At 41.0% G+C, this 15,331-nt stretch overlaps 1 protein-coding gene across 1 annotated transcript in view; it reads right to left on the bottom strand.

The window, feature by feature from the left end:
* Window positions 1–15,331, bottom strand: part of LOC126480677 (proteasome activator complex subunit 4-like) — a 215,911-nt gene that overhangs the window by 191,818 nt on the left and 8,762 nt on the right. Inside the window, exons 3-6 of the mRNA XM_050103901.1 lie at window positions 14,219–14,335; window positions 14,098–14,142; window positions 13,800–14,016; window positions 4,958–5,149 (exon numbers count right to left, since the gene is read on the bottom strand). Of these exons, the coding sequence (XP_049959858.1) occupies window positions 4,958–5,149; window positions 13,800–14,016; window positions 14,098–14,142; window positions 14,219–14,335 (571 nt within the window). The remainder of the gene's footprint in view (window positions 1–4,957; window positions 5,150–13,799; window positions 14,017–14,097; window positions 14,143–14,218; window positions 14,336–15,331) is intronic.

Genomic DNA, 15,331 nt, shown 5'->3' with positions numbered 1-15,331 from the left:
AGGGGGGAGGGAGGGAGGCAGGCAAGGGGTGAGGGAGGCAAGGGGGAGGGAGGCAGTGAGGGAGGAAGGAGCGGGACAGAGGGGGAGGGAGGGGGACGGGGGATGGACGGGGCGAGGGAGGGAGGGATTTTTGTTTCACGGTAAGTTTTCTTGTTTACGTGTTAATGCTGTACTGGGACAGAAGGCTTCTAAAGAGAGGGGAGGTGATATTGATTCCTGCCCTCAGTTTGCCATACGGAACAAAAGGACAGAAAAGAAGAAGGCTAGTTTTGACAGTGCTGTATCTCTTCGACGGGGCCGGAGCAAGGGCACTCCAAGATCATCATCTGGCCAGAGAAGTTTTGTTGTCCAGGTAACGAGACGTGGTGCCATCCAGTCACAGACGGTTGTTAGGTTTAGCATTTAATGTATGGGTAATGTGCAATAAAATTAAGATACTGGAGCATAATTTCAGGGTTACGGCAATTAGCAAATACTTATGGAATGCTCAGAGAGGTCTCAAAGGAGCACAGGAAATTGCGTGAGCGTATGCGTGCCTGAAGGTGCAGATGCAGGTGGTGAGCACAGTGGTGCTGCACAAATCCTGGAGAATGAAGATAGGCTTTGGCAGTAAACTATTCAAAACCACATTCGGAATAGCACACACAACCGATGTGACCCAACTGAACAGAATGGCAGAAGCCACAAGGGGGTTAGCAGGGGCAAACTGTAGAGTGGCTTTCCGCACAGAATGTGAACTTCCGAGAGTAGTGTGTTAAACACCACATGCCCGCTGCAACAGCTGACAAAGGAAATCGTGGATTACCCTCAGATAGCAATCTGAACCAAGATCTGGACGTCATACAAACACAGATGCAAGTACTAGATGCAAGTACTAGATGCAAGACTTAACTATGAAGAGGGTATTGCAGTCATTGGGGATGTTATCTGGGACACGTGGATGGAATTAACAAATTTGCATGAAGTTGTCCATCAAGCGCTGCAGGAACAGTTAAGTCCCATCTTCTTCTTGTTTTAGCACTACCTGAAAAGACTGAGCAAGGTGCAAGAAGAATTACCACTAGAATTACAGCTAATATTGGAGCCGAGCAGACCAAAATTACAGCTAACAGTGGAGCTGAGCAGCCAGAACTTGCCATCCTACTATCAAGTTGTTATGGTGGCTGTAATGTATTGGTGAAGATATCGGTGGCTGACAAGAAAGCAGTCTTTAGGTGTTGCACAGTGCACACTTATCCTGTGAAGTTGTAAACAGTTGGAAGATTTGTGCAAGTGAGAGACATACAGGTGCTACAATTAACAGAAGACAGCGGCTGACACGTGGAGATGACCAAGGGTGAGCTCCAGCAATGTCAGAGTGGGTTAGTCACCATATGCCCAACTCACAAGATAGCAATGAGTTGGAGTGCATCCATCACACAACTATTCAAGGATAAAACAGAGGAGTGACCTTGCCAGAAGAAGCTGGTCGAACAGGAACCATACTTTCAGAGAGCAGATGTAAAATGGATATACTGAGTCTACAACAATGCAGTGATGGCTGCTAGTTGCTATCAGCAAGTGAAACTCATGAGGGCAAGGTATTTAGAATTGTGAGGTAGTGGCCTATTAACCAATGGGACTGTGAAATTATGGGACCCATGTTTCATTTACCATTTTCTATGAGGGGAGTTACACTGCTGAATGTAACGTAGCCATAGCTGTATTGGCCCGACAAACCAGGAACTGAGCCTGGGCCATTCATTAAGTTGGAGGGTAGCTGCACAGCTGGTACAGATTACTGCAGCGCAACTGTGGAACAGTACTGAGAAACAAGAATCAGGTAGCCTAACTGATCTCGAGTGCCGCAAATCCAACTGCCATGGAGACTGATTTTGCTCTCCCTAGCTCTTATGTATCTGAAACAACAACCAGTATAAGTACCTAATCCAAGGGTAATTCAAGTTCCCGTAGACTGGAGCAAGAGATAAAAGACAGATTTACGGAGTATGAGATCAGTATAGTAACTTTTGTAGTAGTTAAGAGTGACTGATTTAGTATTATATATTTGCTTTACAGATTAAGGGGTAGAAGCAATTTAAAACAGAGAACTGAGCTAGGCAAGACCTGAGGAGCCATCTTTGATTAAAATTATTAGTCTTTATCTAAAATAATGAGAAGCAGTGTGGATGCCACTGTGGATAGTTGCATTAACAGCCACGAGCCTATGGCAATTAATGTGGAGACATGTGGGTCACAATAACAGACGCAAGGGGATTGCAAAGCCAGGATACCAGAGCACAACAGTGAACTCTATCACAGATCGGTAATGTGTAGCCAATGGGGTGATGTCACCACACCACGTCAGGCTCCTGTTATGGGCAACATGATTACGTGCACAGTTCCAATGAAATGAATGTGTGCCAGAGGCATATGAATAATTCTGGATTTTGAGGCAAGGATCACTTATCTCCAGAAACCAGCAGCCCCTGGACTATGCTGGACAGGAAGATGACTGGGCACCGCCAGCAGCAGCCCCCGTGGGTTCGAGACTGTGCTGCAACTGCCGTCAGCACTATGCCCTTCACAGGACTTGGTGCCACAATGGGACTTGGTGCCACAGCTCCACTGAACTGCCATCCATGCTTGCTGCCGCCAACACTAGGTACTAGTGAGACTTAGCACCACAGTGCCAGGTGCTGTCCAACTCCTGCCAGAGAGCAGCGAGTTTGACCCAACACACAATCATTTTCACATGCCATCATGGCAAGGGACCACTCAGCCTCCACGATGCTGAGGGAAGTAGTGCGCCACTGACAGCTATGACCATGGACTCCAAATGTTGCTGGCTTTCCACGGGCTTGCTGTCAGCACAGCAGGGCACCGGCTCAGTAGCCAGTACAGGAGCCACTGCCCATATGTCAGCACCAGCAATGGACAACAAGGTGTCATCACCTCATGTCATGTACTGAAGTCAACAAAAGTCATTCTGAATTGTCACCAGTGTTTCCACAGGGGACTCTGGACCCACCAATCACCCAGCACCCTTCATTATACACCATATGACAACAGTCTTGAGTGTAGCACAATACTACAATAACATTTTTCTAGAAAGCATCTGAATTATACCTACTACATGAATGAGACAGTATTACTGTTACCTCTGGTGCTCAGAAATACACAAATTGAAACTACTTTATCTGCAACTAATTGTCTGTATGCAAGTGTTTTTTTTTTTTTTTCATAACTGGGTCTAAAAATTTACAAAAATAAGAATAGTCTGTCACATTAAAGATTCAATATGTTTTCTGTACACTAGGCAGCACAAAAACTGGTTGCCCTAAGAATTTTAAGTTTAGCCGTCTGCAAGATGTGGGAACACTGCAGGATGCGCAAGTGTCTGGAAGAAGTGTCTTCAGTTTGAGTTATTATACTGCTGCATTTGCTCATGGTTTAGTGGTAAACATTAAATAATATAGCTGCAGAGTCAAGAATTCTGAGTCCATTCATTCCTTTATTTTTCTTTCTTTAACTGCATTTGAGCCATCTGCTAAAGTTACCAGTCTAATGGAACCTCAAAGGTAACTTCTTCACTTTATAATTCACCAGCAATAGAAAAACATTTCACGGGAAAGCTCATGGCTGCTTGAAGATACAAACCATTTATGCTCGAGTGTTTCCTCACACTACAGCGGCCACCAGTAATTGGCCATCCACTGATGGCCGGTGGCCACCGGCCGTCGTCCGACCCTGCGAATGCAGCACAATGCATCTTGGGAACGTTTCTGCACTCACATTGTTAAGCATAAAATTATTTCTTATTGTAGTCTGATTTTCTGGACAAAATAACTCTGATAAACTGAGTGAACATCGTGCAGTTACAGAACGTGCTTAAGTTACTAGAGTGTATTTATCAACTATCATTTTCTTATTTGAAGTTCTACTATCTATCCTGAAGTTACAAACTGAATTTTGCTTACTGGAATATTACATACATTGTTTAAGTGTTACAAAACATTGTCGCAAGTAGGCTGGCCGCTGTGGCCGAGCGGTTGTAGGTGCTTCAGTCCGGAAGCGTGCGACTTCTACGGTTGCAGGTTCAAATACATTGTTTAAGTGTTACAAAACAGTGTCGCAAGTAGGCCAGCCGCTGTGGCCGAGCGGTTGTAGGTGCTTCAGTCCGGAAGCGTGCGACTTCTACGGTTGCAGGTTCGAATCCTGCCTCGGGCATGGATGTGTGTGATGTCCTTAGGTTTAAGTAGTTCTAAGTCTACGGGACTGATGACCTCAGATGTTAAGTCCCATAGTGCTCAGAGCCATCTGAACCATTTTTGTCACAAGTGGAGTATATTGAATATTTGTTGTATTTGGTATCCTTTGGGTTTAATACAGGGATGGAGGCAGGTTTAAACATTTGTGTCATGTGAGGAGAGTGCTATTTGACCAATTGTATTGGAAAAGGTTTTCTCGTTTCAAGAAAGGTCGTTCTGTTGTGGATGGTTTTCCACATTCAAGAAGTCTTGATGACTGAAATATGTGATGAACTATGACCATTTAACCTTTGTGGAACACTTGCATTTAATAGGCAAGAAATCAAAGGGGTGACTGTCACTACTGAGACTCCTTACAGGCACAAAGTAAGAAAGTGACCAACAAGACTGTAATAAATATTGTTACTATGTGATAACGCACACCTCTGATTTCACAAACAAAGCTATTCCAGAAAGTCATCCCTTAAGCACTTATTCTTCCGATGTGCCCTCAATGTTCACCTTTTTGTTCTTTATCGTACAACTGCTGACAAAATTTAATTCCAGACAAAAATGCACTTCCAGAGGGGGAGGGGGGAGGGAGGAGAGGGAGGGGGAGGGACGAAGAGAGAGGGACTGTACAGCTCAGACACTGAAAGACTGTACAGCTCTACAACATTTTCATATACATAGTGAGAGCAGTGCAAAACAGAAATAGATTTGCTTACCAGTACAGCAACAATCCAAAGTGCCATTGGAGCAGCCTCTATTTTGTGAAGCCTAGTTTGTTGGACTTGTTTATAAGAAACTGGCAGATAAAGACTCTGCAAGAACCTTGTGAACATAAGTGGTATATATGGTTCCCAATCAATATATCCAATATTGTGATGGGCAAGACGAGCCATCAACCACATGATTTCCTGCAAAACATGAGAGTATAAGTTAAATTATGCAATAACCTCACCATTACTTGCAATAGACCACAGTCCACAAGCAACTCTGTAAGATGTACTTAGATATGGTATTATATAGAACAGTATGAAGTGAAATAAATTTTTGCAAAAAAACTTTATTCCAAATAATAGTTAGTGTCAGGGAAGAGTAACACACTCTGAAACAGAACACCAGATTGGATGTCAAGCTTAACTCTAACAACATTCACATCTAGTATTTAATAAGACTCCCTCTTTATTCATCTCACTATTTGTACACAATATTTATAATAGTTTCATATGGAATCTCAGTATTTTTCCATCTGCATGAGAAGTTAACGGAGAAGATACTCAAAGGTAATTTTAATGGGAGGGTCATCTAGAACTGGGCTTCACCAAGATGTCCATTTTCTGTAGAGATGTATATTGGTGGAACATATCTAACTACAGCGAGAAGCGTGAGGCGCTGGCCTGTAACGTTATGCTGGTTCAAAATCTGCTGAAATGTAAAAGAATTTGTCCATGTTCATGACAACAGCTAATATTGTGAATAGTTCATCAGAAAGGGGCATAAATTCAGTGGAGTACAAATAATTTTCTTCTTTGTTGCAACACCTGATTCCTGAAAATAATCTAGAATTCTTCCGATATGCAAACTTTACATGTGATTTGTGTAATAATCAAATTTACACAGGTACCACTTTAAATAATACTGTTCATCACACTGTCATGGCAAACAACAAACATAAATTCCATGTAAAAATTTGATGGAAAACTGACCTGCTGGCTTCAAAAATCTGCCATTATTTATAGCAAACATGTAATAGATTAATTATTATAAACAGACTTTAAGTGAGTTACAATTAAAAGTTTTATACTGAATTGACAATTCAGATGGTACAATACTTCTAATTTACAAGTTAATGTTTTTAAATACAAAGGTCGCAGTAATCAGTATGTTTTCGTAGTGACATACGAAATATTCAATTTGACAATTCAGTTACTCATTTCTTTACTTGTGGCCAAACTAGTTAATAAAAATAGTTCCTACCATATACTGAGAGATGAAATTAAATACAGAATTTCATGATATAGGCAAAACTTATGTATTTGACTTGGTTATCAGGAAGTTAGATTTGTTTGCATTTGCTAATAATGTCCTCATCATGAATTGTACAGTTTTAACATATTTACTTGTTTCTATAACTTTGAACATATGAAAAGTTTAACACTTTGGGTCCTGAGACATTGTGCACGGGTGTCTGCCACAAAGACTGGCTGATTTTAACATATTTTAAACTACTATAACTCATGAAAGGTTTCAGTTATAGCAATAAAAGTACTCTTATTGAAAACTTAGACATTCTTGTTTAAAACCATATATAATACCTTTCTCTTGAATTAATACATACATTTGACAAGCGTTATTATTATAACATTGTTTTTGAAAAAAGGAAAAATTGGTCAAATGTATATTCACTTTATTTTCTACAAGGATTTTTTTTTTTATTTTACACAAAAATTGTAATTATGATGGATACAGTATGTCTTATCTACGGTAACCTCCTGTAACTATTTTAGGATGCAATTCTGCACTTTGTGTGATCATGTCGACGCTACTGAGACCGCGTGGGAAAAAAATCGCCACTCACAAAACCCGACAAATAAAAAAGGAAACTACCCTTCCACAGTATGCCCGCACCATCTAGAGACCAATACTCGAATTACAGTCCATGCAGCGCCTCCCAGACAAGCGGGAGCTGTAAGAACACACAAAGGAAGGAAGGGGAAGAACGAGAACATGCGCCCGTAAAATTACGGGCGCCCAACTTCCGGGCAGGCCGCGCACGCCCTTATTTTTTCGGGCGTCGGCGCCTAAGTGATAAGAACATTTAAGAGAAATACATTTTTGTTAATATTACACTGAAATATGATGGTAGTAATGCTTGATAAATTACGCTGCATCACACATTGCTTGTAATTATATTTCTGAAAATTACAAAACAGTCAGATAATCTTATTCATTGCTACCAGTGTCAGCAGTACATTTCAATACATAGGATATTATCACATAGTTATTATTTCCACAATATTTCCCTAAGGTGACTTTTATTCATGTTTGGCAGTTTCATATTATTGTCTTTTGGTATTGTTTACATCCACAGTTACATGTATTTGCTAGAAAATTCATATTTCAGATCTGGACATCAGTATTTAGTAAATGAATATTCTATATGTGACTTTGGATACGGTTTAAATCAGCTGTTACACTTCAGACCACACCATCTTTCAGTTAGATCATAATTGTACCATCGTAAATTACACATATTCTATACAGAAAAGTCGACAGAGTGTGGTGTTATGTATCACTCCAGAGGAGCAATGCATATCCCTATAACACAACGCACTAAAACCTACACACCAAAAGCTGAGGCCAGAGTCCGGCAACATCATGCAACCTTAAAACTTTCACTACACTCGCCTCGTTATAAGCCAAAAATAGAGGGCTGATCTACAACAAGATTCACTTATGCCCTCTCATAATGATAGAAACCATACTCAGTTATAATGTCGAATACAGTGATCTGCACACCACAGACATCACAGAAGGGAAGATGGGTGATCCTCTCACTGGAATAAAAAACCACGTGTTAGGGGACTGTCTCCGATACAGAGGCATGTAAGGATAACTTCATTCCACTTGAGCAACCGGCAGGAGAAATGCCACAGCTGGATACTTGACTGCATCAAATGCAACTTACTGTTAGTTTCTGCCAATCACACACTCCCCCTCCCACAACTGCACGGACCTCTGACAGAACACAGAAATAACAGCCTGTAGGGAATCATGCAATGAGTCACACCATGTCTGCTGCAGGCCTCCTTGGCAGACCAACCAGCACGTTCATTTTCCTGACTCCCTGCAGGCCCTGGCACACTGCAGAATGATACAGTTCCCCTGCTGCTGGAGGAAGTACAGTTGGTCATGTATCAGCTGTGCCAACTTCTTAGCTAGGTACACGTTGTGCAATGATCTTAGTGCACTAAGCGAATTGATGTGCCCCCAACATGCCACACCTGCTCCAGCACTCTCAGGATAACATGGAGCTCTGCCAAAAAACTGGTCTAGGCATGGGGAAGGCGAATCCTGATGACAAGGCTTGGGAACACTACTAACAGTAGAGCGACGCATATCTACAATGGTAAAAAAACAGAGAGTGAAATGTAATGTCTCGTGTAATCTCTCTCGAAATTTGTAAAGTCTAAAATAAGTCTGGGCCTTTGGAGGAGTCAAGGTGCTACTCTAAGGCAACCCTGATGTGGAACATTAAAACTACCCACAACTTTCTAAAAGGCAATCCTTCATACAAATCCCAAAGGGCTTGGTTGGTTATTGCCAATTACAAAAAAGCCTTGCCATTGGAGGTTAAACAATGGTATAGTGCGCATGCGTGTATGATGTGGATAGCATTTTATATGCCTGACGAACCATGAGAAGCGATTGTCTGATGTGAATCAGTGGTTCTGCAGCCTCAGCACAGAGGCTTGCACAGAATGCCCCAGTGACCAGCTGAATCCCTTCATGGTGCACCACGTCCAGCAGAGAAGCCACTGGACCACTGGGCACCTTCCTTCTCTCTCAGAAATCCTCCTGTTGGTCTCCCATACAACAGTACTCTTGTACTGTTCATGGAGTAGTTAATGGTCATCAGGAACTGTTGCCACGATCTCTTCTTGCTCTGTCGAATAAACCAGCAACATTTAGCCCTTGCCGACAGAAAAACAGTGAGGTTCTCTGCAATTGGCCAGCACTTGAACCAATGCAGAGCTGCCAACCTGGTCCTGATTGCAGAGCAGCAGCCGTCACTCCTCAAGGGACAGACAGCCTTTTCAGTTGCCCAGAAAACTGCAGAGGTAACACTTCAGCGACATGGTGGATAATTTACACAATTGGTCCAACCATTCTTGGATGCTGATACAATGTTTATACTCAGCATGGTAGCTGTAAAGTGTCTCTACTGCGCACCCATCACAGGGGTTTTCTGTTAGGCATCACTCTGTCTGGCAGGTGAACCCAGATCAAGAAGTAATCACTGCCATTTAAGTCAGTGGATGCTTTCTATTGAGCAATGTAGGCAAGGGCTGGACAGCAAAGTGGCAAATAGATAGCAGAAAACAGCCCTGTTGCAGTGCAATAGCAGAAAACAACCCTGTTGCAGTGCAAAAGTGTGTGCTTGAGCCCATATTTACCAAATACACAAATGAAGACATGAGAAACCTTTCCGTTGCTCTACCCATGGAGCAGGTAGTTGCAGTGCCCCAAAGCACATTTTGTGCATTAAAATCACCAGAGAGGATGAAGAGGTTGGGGGGGTCAAGTAAGAAGGTTATAGAGAGCCACTTCATCAAGCACGACATGTGGTTGCAGGTAGAGGTAACATATGGTCAACCAATGACGAACATGCACGGACACTGTAGTGCTGGTAGGTTGGTCATGAGGAAGACAGACAAGGAGTGGTACGTGCTGTTGTGAAAAATAAAATTAAAAATTTGTGTAGGTAACTAGCTACAGCCATGAGATACTTACAGAAAAGCACTTTTATTTGTCATTAGCTGTATATATATCATTTATTTTTGACCAGTTTCAGTTATTTCAACCATCATCAACAGGAACAAAATGATATAAAAATACATATTTCTTAAAGAGGACACTTTCATATACCAAATGTAACAAGGGCAAAACATGGAATGCAGCATAACCCAATTTTGAAAATACACTGAAAAACTCAGGTAAGTTATAAATATGCTCCTGACAGTTCTAACATGCCTTTTTAAACCAACCCATGTTGTAACTTTTCTTTCAGTTGAATGATGGTTGAAACAACCAAAACCATTCACAAATAACTGCAATATATACATCTAATGCCAAATAAAGATGCTTTTCTATAAATTGACAAAAATAGCCACTCCTCCTTTAGCTCTGTCTCCACTGAGGTTGTCCTGTTTGTGGGGAACATATCCACGTAGTGCAGGGGCGTCAGATGATTTGAAACGAGTCTCCTGAAGACAAATACACAATGATCGACACTTGGACATAGTTCCTCCATGTGCACCCTGAACCCCTACAAGTTCCACTGAAGTATGGAAGCCTTCTTAACAGTTGTAGGTCTGCCCCTGTCTTACCCCCTATTGTTCCGCCATGGTGGAGAGACTGCAGCAGCGGAGGAAGGATTTTTTTTTTTTTTGGAGGGGGGGGGGGGGGGGTCACTTGAAGGATTCACCAGTGACCTCAGGCAAACAATGTCCATACCATCAATTGTATGGTCACTGTCGGATGCAATGGACAGGACAAGGTTGCATAGTCTGAGGGCTTCACAGTGGATTGCTTTGGCCTGTTGGTCTTTGTCCCCAGCTTGGTTTGTGGCAAGGTCAATGTAACAAACACTTTGCCAGATCTCTTCCTCTGTCTGTCTTTACCTTGGCCAACACTGTGTTTAGAAACTATTAATGTTTCATCAATAGAAAGGCTGAGCTGCAGAACCATTGGGGCAGGATGACAGCTGCATTTGCAGTTGTAAGCAGATGTGCCCTGCTCAACCGAAATAGTCCGAGTGCTAACAATGATCTTCTGGACGTGCTGCTTCAACAGAAAGGCAAAAGACTTCACAAAACTTGGTGGCTGAGTGGCCTTAAATTTCTTCTTTGCAGCAAGAGCATGAGACACATTGTGTGATTTATCTCCTGAATCTTCTTTTCTTCAGTGAAGACAGGACAGCCCCTGCTCCAAACCAGATGAGCCTGGGGCAACTAAGACACATTGGTGGGTCAGTGCACAGAAAACCTATTTCGTGAGCCACAGTGTCACATCTTCCACAAGTAGCAGGACTGTTACAACTCATAGTTGTGCAACCAAAGCACTGACACTTTAAGCAGAACATCGGATTTGGGACGTAACATCTAATCTTGTAGCAGAAAAACCTTCTGCAATACACTCCAGCAACGTCGGCAGATTGTATGTCACGATAAAAGGTGCCAACTTCTGAAGCTCACCAACATCCCTTTCCATAAGATTCTGGACTTCTGTCAGCGGTTCACTTTCCCATTTCTGTTGCAGTTCGTTTGTTAGATCTACATCTACTGGAGTTCTCATGAACAGCTAGGGAAGGACATCCAACTAGACAGAACCCCACCTGCCTGGGTAAGCCATATACAACTGAAGTGGGACAGGTTCTCCAGAAGCTGCCCGCTAGCAACTGTTCCTCCTCAACATGCATGCATCTCATCAGGGCGCAACACGCTTTGAGACTGAGCGGATTTTTATACATGTTTTCACCATCCTCGCGATCTGGGCGTTAAGCCCACGTACCCAGTCCCTACGACACACAATGTTCCACTGCCGTGCCGCACGGTGCTCACTGAAGCGTATCCAGCAGAACTTATGAAGAAAAGAGCCCTTGCCAGTCACCAGCTCCCAGGATACCTGAAATCGCCATGCTCCTACCTAGTAATTAAATGCTGATTGCCAAAGGGCAAGCAATATTGAATCTGGCAAGCAATAACATCAAACCTAGCAAGAAACGCACCAAAACTGGCAAAATAAACAAATTTGGTAAAAAAAATTACACCAAATCTGACAAAAAATAAAGCAGTATTCAAAAAATAGGACCGAATTTGGCAACAATTAGCACCTATACTGACTAAAAATGACACCAACATTGGCAAGACGTGACACCAAAATTGGCAAGACAAATTGGCAAGACGTGACACCAAAATTGGCAAGACGTGACACCAAAATTGGCAAGACGTGACACCAAAATTGGCAAGACGTGACACCAAAATTGGCAAGACGTGACACCAAAATTGGCAAGACGTGACACCAAAATTGGCAAGACGTGACACCAAAGTTGGCAAAATGTGAAACAAAAATTGACAAAACGTGAAATCAAAATTGGCAAAAAATAACATCGAATTTGTCCATAAAATAAAGCAGTTTTTTCCTCTAACTCAGATGGAGGACTGGTCAATATTCAAAAACATGACAGGAATTATCATTTGAAGCAAAAAAGTCTAGTAAACATGGGCTCTAAAATGCATACCTTAAGAGCTATGAACACTTGTTCATCTTCGCTACTGTGAAGCACATCTCTTCTACTGAACAAGTGCTCATAGTTCCTAAGGTTTGCACTTTAGAGCCCATGTTTACTAGGCTTTATTGTGTCAAATGATTGTTCCTATCATATTTCTGAATACCAACCATTCCTCCTTGGACACCCTGAATAACTGGTTAATTAATGAATAGTAGGTAAAGTTATTTATAAAAAGTGTGGCATAGATTAAATATAAATTCTGGATTTGAAGTAATTATCACAGATCTGGATAACTACACATCTCTCTCTCTCTCTCTCTCTCTCTCTCTCTCTCTCTCTCTCTCTCTCTCTCTCTTGCTCTCTCCCCTCTATTAGCAGCATTAATTTCCTTCTATCCACTCCATTGCTTACACAACTCGCATTTAATAACAGAAGTAGTTTGTACATGAAAAATAAGCAGACTGAGATGACAAATGCCCTCTATGCTGCTCACAATACGCAAATTGCTAAAGCAAAGAGAACGTGAACTTCCTTTGATCATTCACTGAAAGACCGACAACCAGAGGTATACAACCGAGCACCTATGAATGTGAACCATACACTCGCATTTACACTAGAAACAATATTCATTCACTTGTGTTCGCTCTCATGTAAACCAAGCTTTACATGAAGGTCATGATTAGATTTAAGAAAAATAATTTTACACCCTGAATCACAGTATCATTGAATAATCCATTAACATCTTACTGTTTCATATGACGAGAATATTAAGAAATATGTGGTGAATATAAAAGCAATAATCTTTCATTTATTTACTGCTCCAATCTGATAAAATTATTTTGCAACACACGGTGCAAAAAAGTATAAATAATACTTTAATTAAAATAACTATTCTCTCAGTTATAATGCTAAAAATCTTGAAACCTGGACTTGAGAACTTTCAAAGTAGATGACCCGTGCCAGTATTACAAGTTGGTAGTAGATCTGTTCATTTTGGTTTAGGGCACAAAAACAACTAGGGTCATACGTGTCCATGTTAGAACCATAGGACACAAAGCCGAAAAAGGGGTTAAAAGCGACTACACAATAAGCCCAATCGGAAGGAAAGACAGCTAAAAACAGGGACTTGAAGAAAGGTTCATAAAATATGCCATGGAGACAACAAAGGTCCTGAAATAAAAATTAAATGTCCTTCACCTTATTGCTACAATGGATAAAAAGTAAAACACAGTCAACAGCCCGAGCGTCGTTCACTAAAACAGTCGATAACTCAGACAGCAAACATAAATTAGAACATAAGTGTTTAAAAAAAAGAAGGGCATTCCCTCAGGAAATGGCAAACTGTCAAATGTTGAGGACAATGAGCACAAAGTGCTGGGGGATCACCACTTAACAAATGGTGTACTGTATCCCAGCAACTTTTAGAGAACAGTGTGAATTAGCAAATGGCTATTTACAATGCATAAATATTATGATAAAATACAACTAATACTGCTGCTCCTAAACAGCTACAACTGAATAAACAAAAGAATGTTAAATGTTATACTCACATTTTCCCACATAGGAGCATTGTGGCAAACCTTCCAAAGGTTCATTAGCTCTTCAAACCAAAGTTTGTATCCTAGATGGCTTTTCTCAGGCGGGAGTGCAATAGGAAGAAACCACTCTAGAAATTCGATGTTATTTTCTATATTAACTCCGTCAAAAGGGCATAGGCGTGGTCGCCAGGCATCAAGCATTTCTTGTGTTGCCTCAGGAGGAAAGTAGCTAATCAAAAAGACAAACATTTATTTATTTTTTTCTTTCCCTTGCAGAAAGCAAAGAAATATAATATTTTTGACTACTTACAAACGCGCAGCATGAACTAAATTCTTCAAGGTATTCTCTAGTGAACTGGAAAGTGAAACTGAGAATTAGATATTTACACATTAGATAAAACTGCCATACATTAACACCTAAAAATACTTACGAGAAGTATCTATACATTCCAATTGCAGTGAGACTTGTGTTCATTATCCTCTCGCAGAGCTCAAATAGTGGTTTCCATGGCAACTGTAATTCATCTGGTGACAGCAATTCCTTCTTCCTACACACAATTTTTGAATAAACTGTAGACAATGAAACGAGTGTATTCCACAACTTAAAACAGAAATACACAGAATTCATACAGGTCAAAGTTTAAACATTACACTTGCAAGACTGCAGTACTTTTCGCTTTCTCCTCTCAGTATCTATTGAATAATAATGGTTCATTTAAGGCCAAACAGAAATGATCTAAAACAAAAATTCAGTTGAGGCAGAAAGGTGCTAATTTTTCCAAAACAGATGTCATTGCTAACTTGACTGTAGTATGTAATAACTTCTTTATTTTTTGGGCTAATGATGCCTTGTGTGCTTTTCATCCTTTGACGTCTACTAGTCTTGCTTAAGAAAGTGACATTCAAAATTTAAACACATACACACACACACCAATCACATAACAGAAGTTATGTGGAAGCACTCTTTGATATCTGCAAAAAACTCGTCTTTCAGAATTCCCTAGGGACAGAAGACGAAAAAGAATCTTCGAGCGCAGGATATGATAAGAGCATGTATGTCCAAGAAAAGTTGGCAAAAAAGCAATGTCAAGCAGCAGACTCTCACTTTACAAGCTTTTACAACTCAGGTCAAACACACTGGTAATTTTACAGAATTGCTTTTTATAATTAAACAGCGGCAACTTTATCTTTGGTTGTAAATCTCAGTGAAATTCTGTCAAAAATGCAGTCAACAGGCGTGCCTTGGTATTAAATGTTTACAGACTACACTTCTTGAGATGTGGGTACTGGTAAATCTCATGCCTCCAAATAAAACTGGTAGCAGCAGATCTTATCTTCTGTGATTACAGTTCACAGAAAAGATGAATTTCGCTCACAAATGTTACTTAATCTCCATAAATTCCCATCCATGTTGTCTCCAGCTAATCAGTAAATTTATAACATATAAATAAAGGAAAGATTTTCAGTTTACTCAAACATTAGTAAGTAATGAAGCTGACACTGTCCTTCCAAATGAATCCGTCACCCTTTTGAGGACAGCGTGC

This window comes from Schistocerca serialis, chromosome 5 (assembly GCF_023864345.2).
Source record: "Schistocerca serialis cubense isolate TAMUIC-IGC-003099 chromosome 5, iqSchSeri2.2, whole genome shotgun sequence".
NCBI classification, from domain to species: Eukaryota; Metazoa; Arthropoda; class Insecta; order Orthoptera; family Acrididae; genus Schistocerca; species Schistocerca serialis.
The sequence above is the reverse complement of the archived record's forward strand: the minus strand, read 5'-3'. Positions and strand labels throughout refer to the sequence as shown.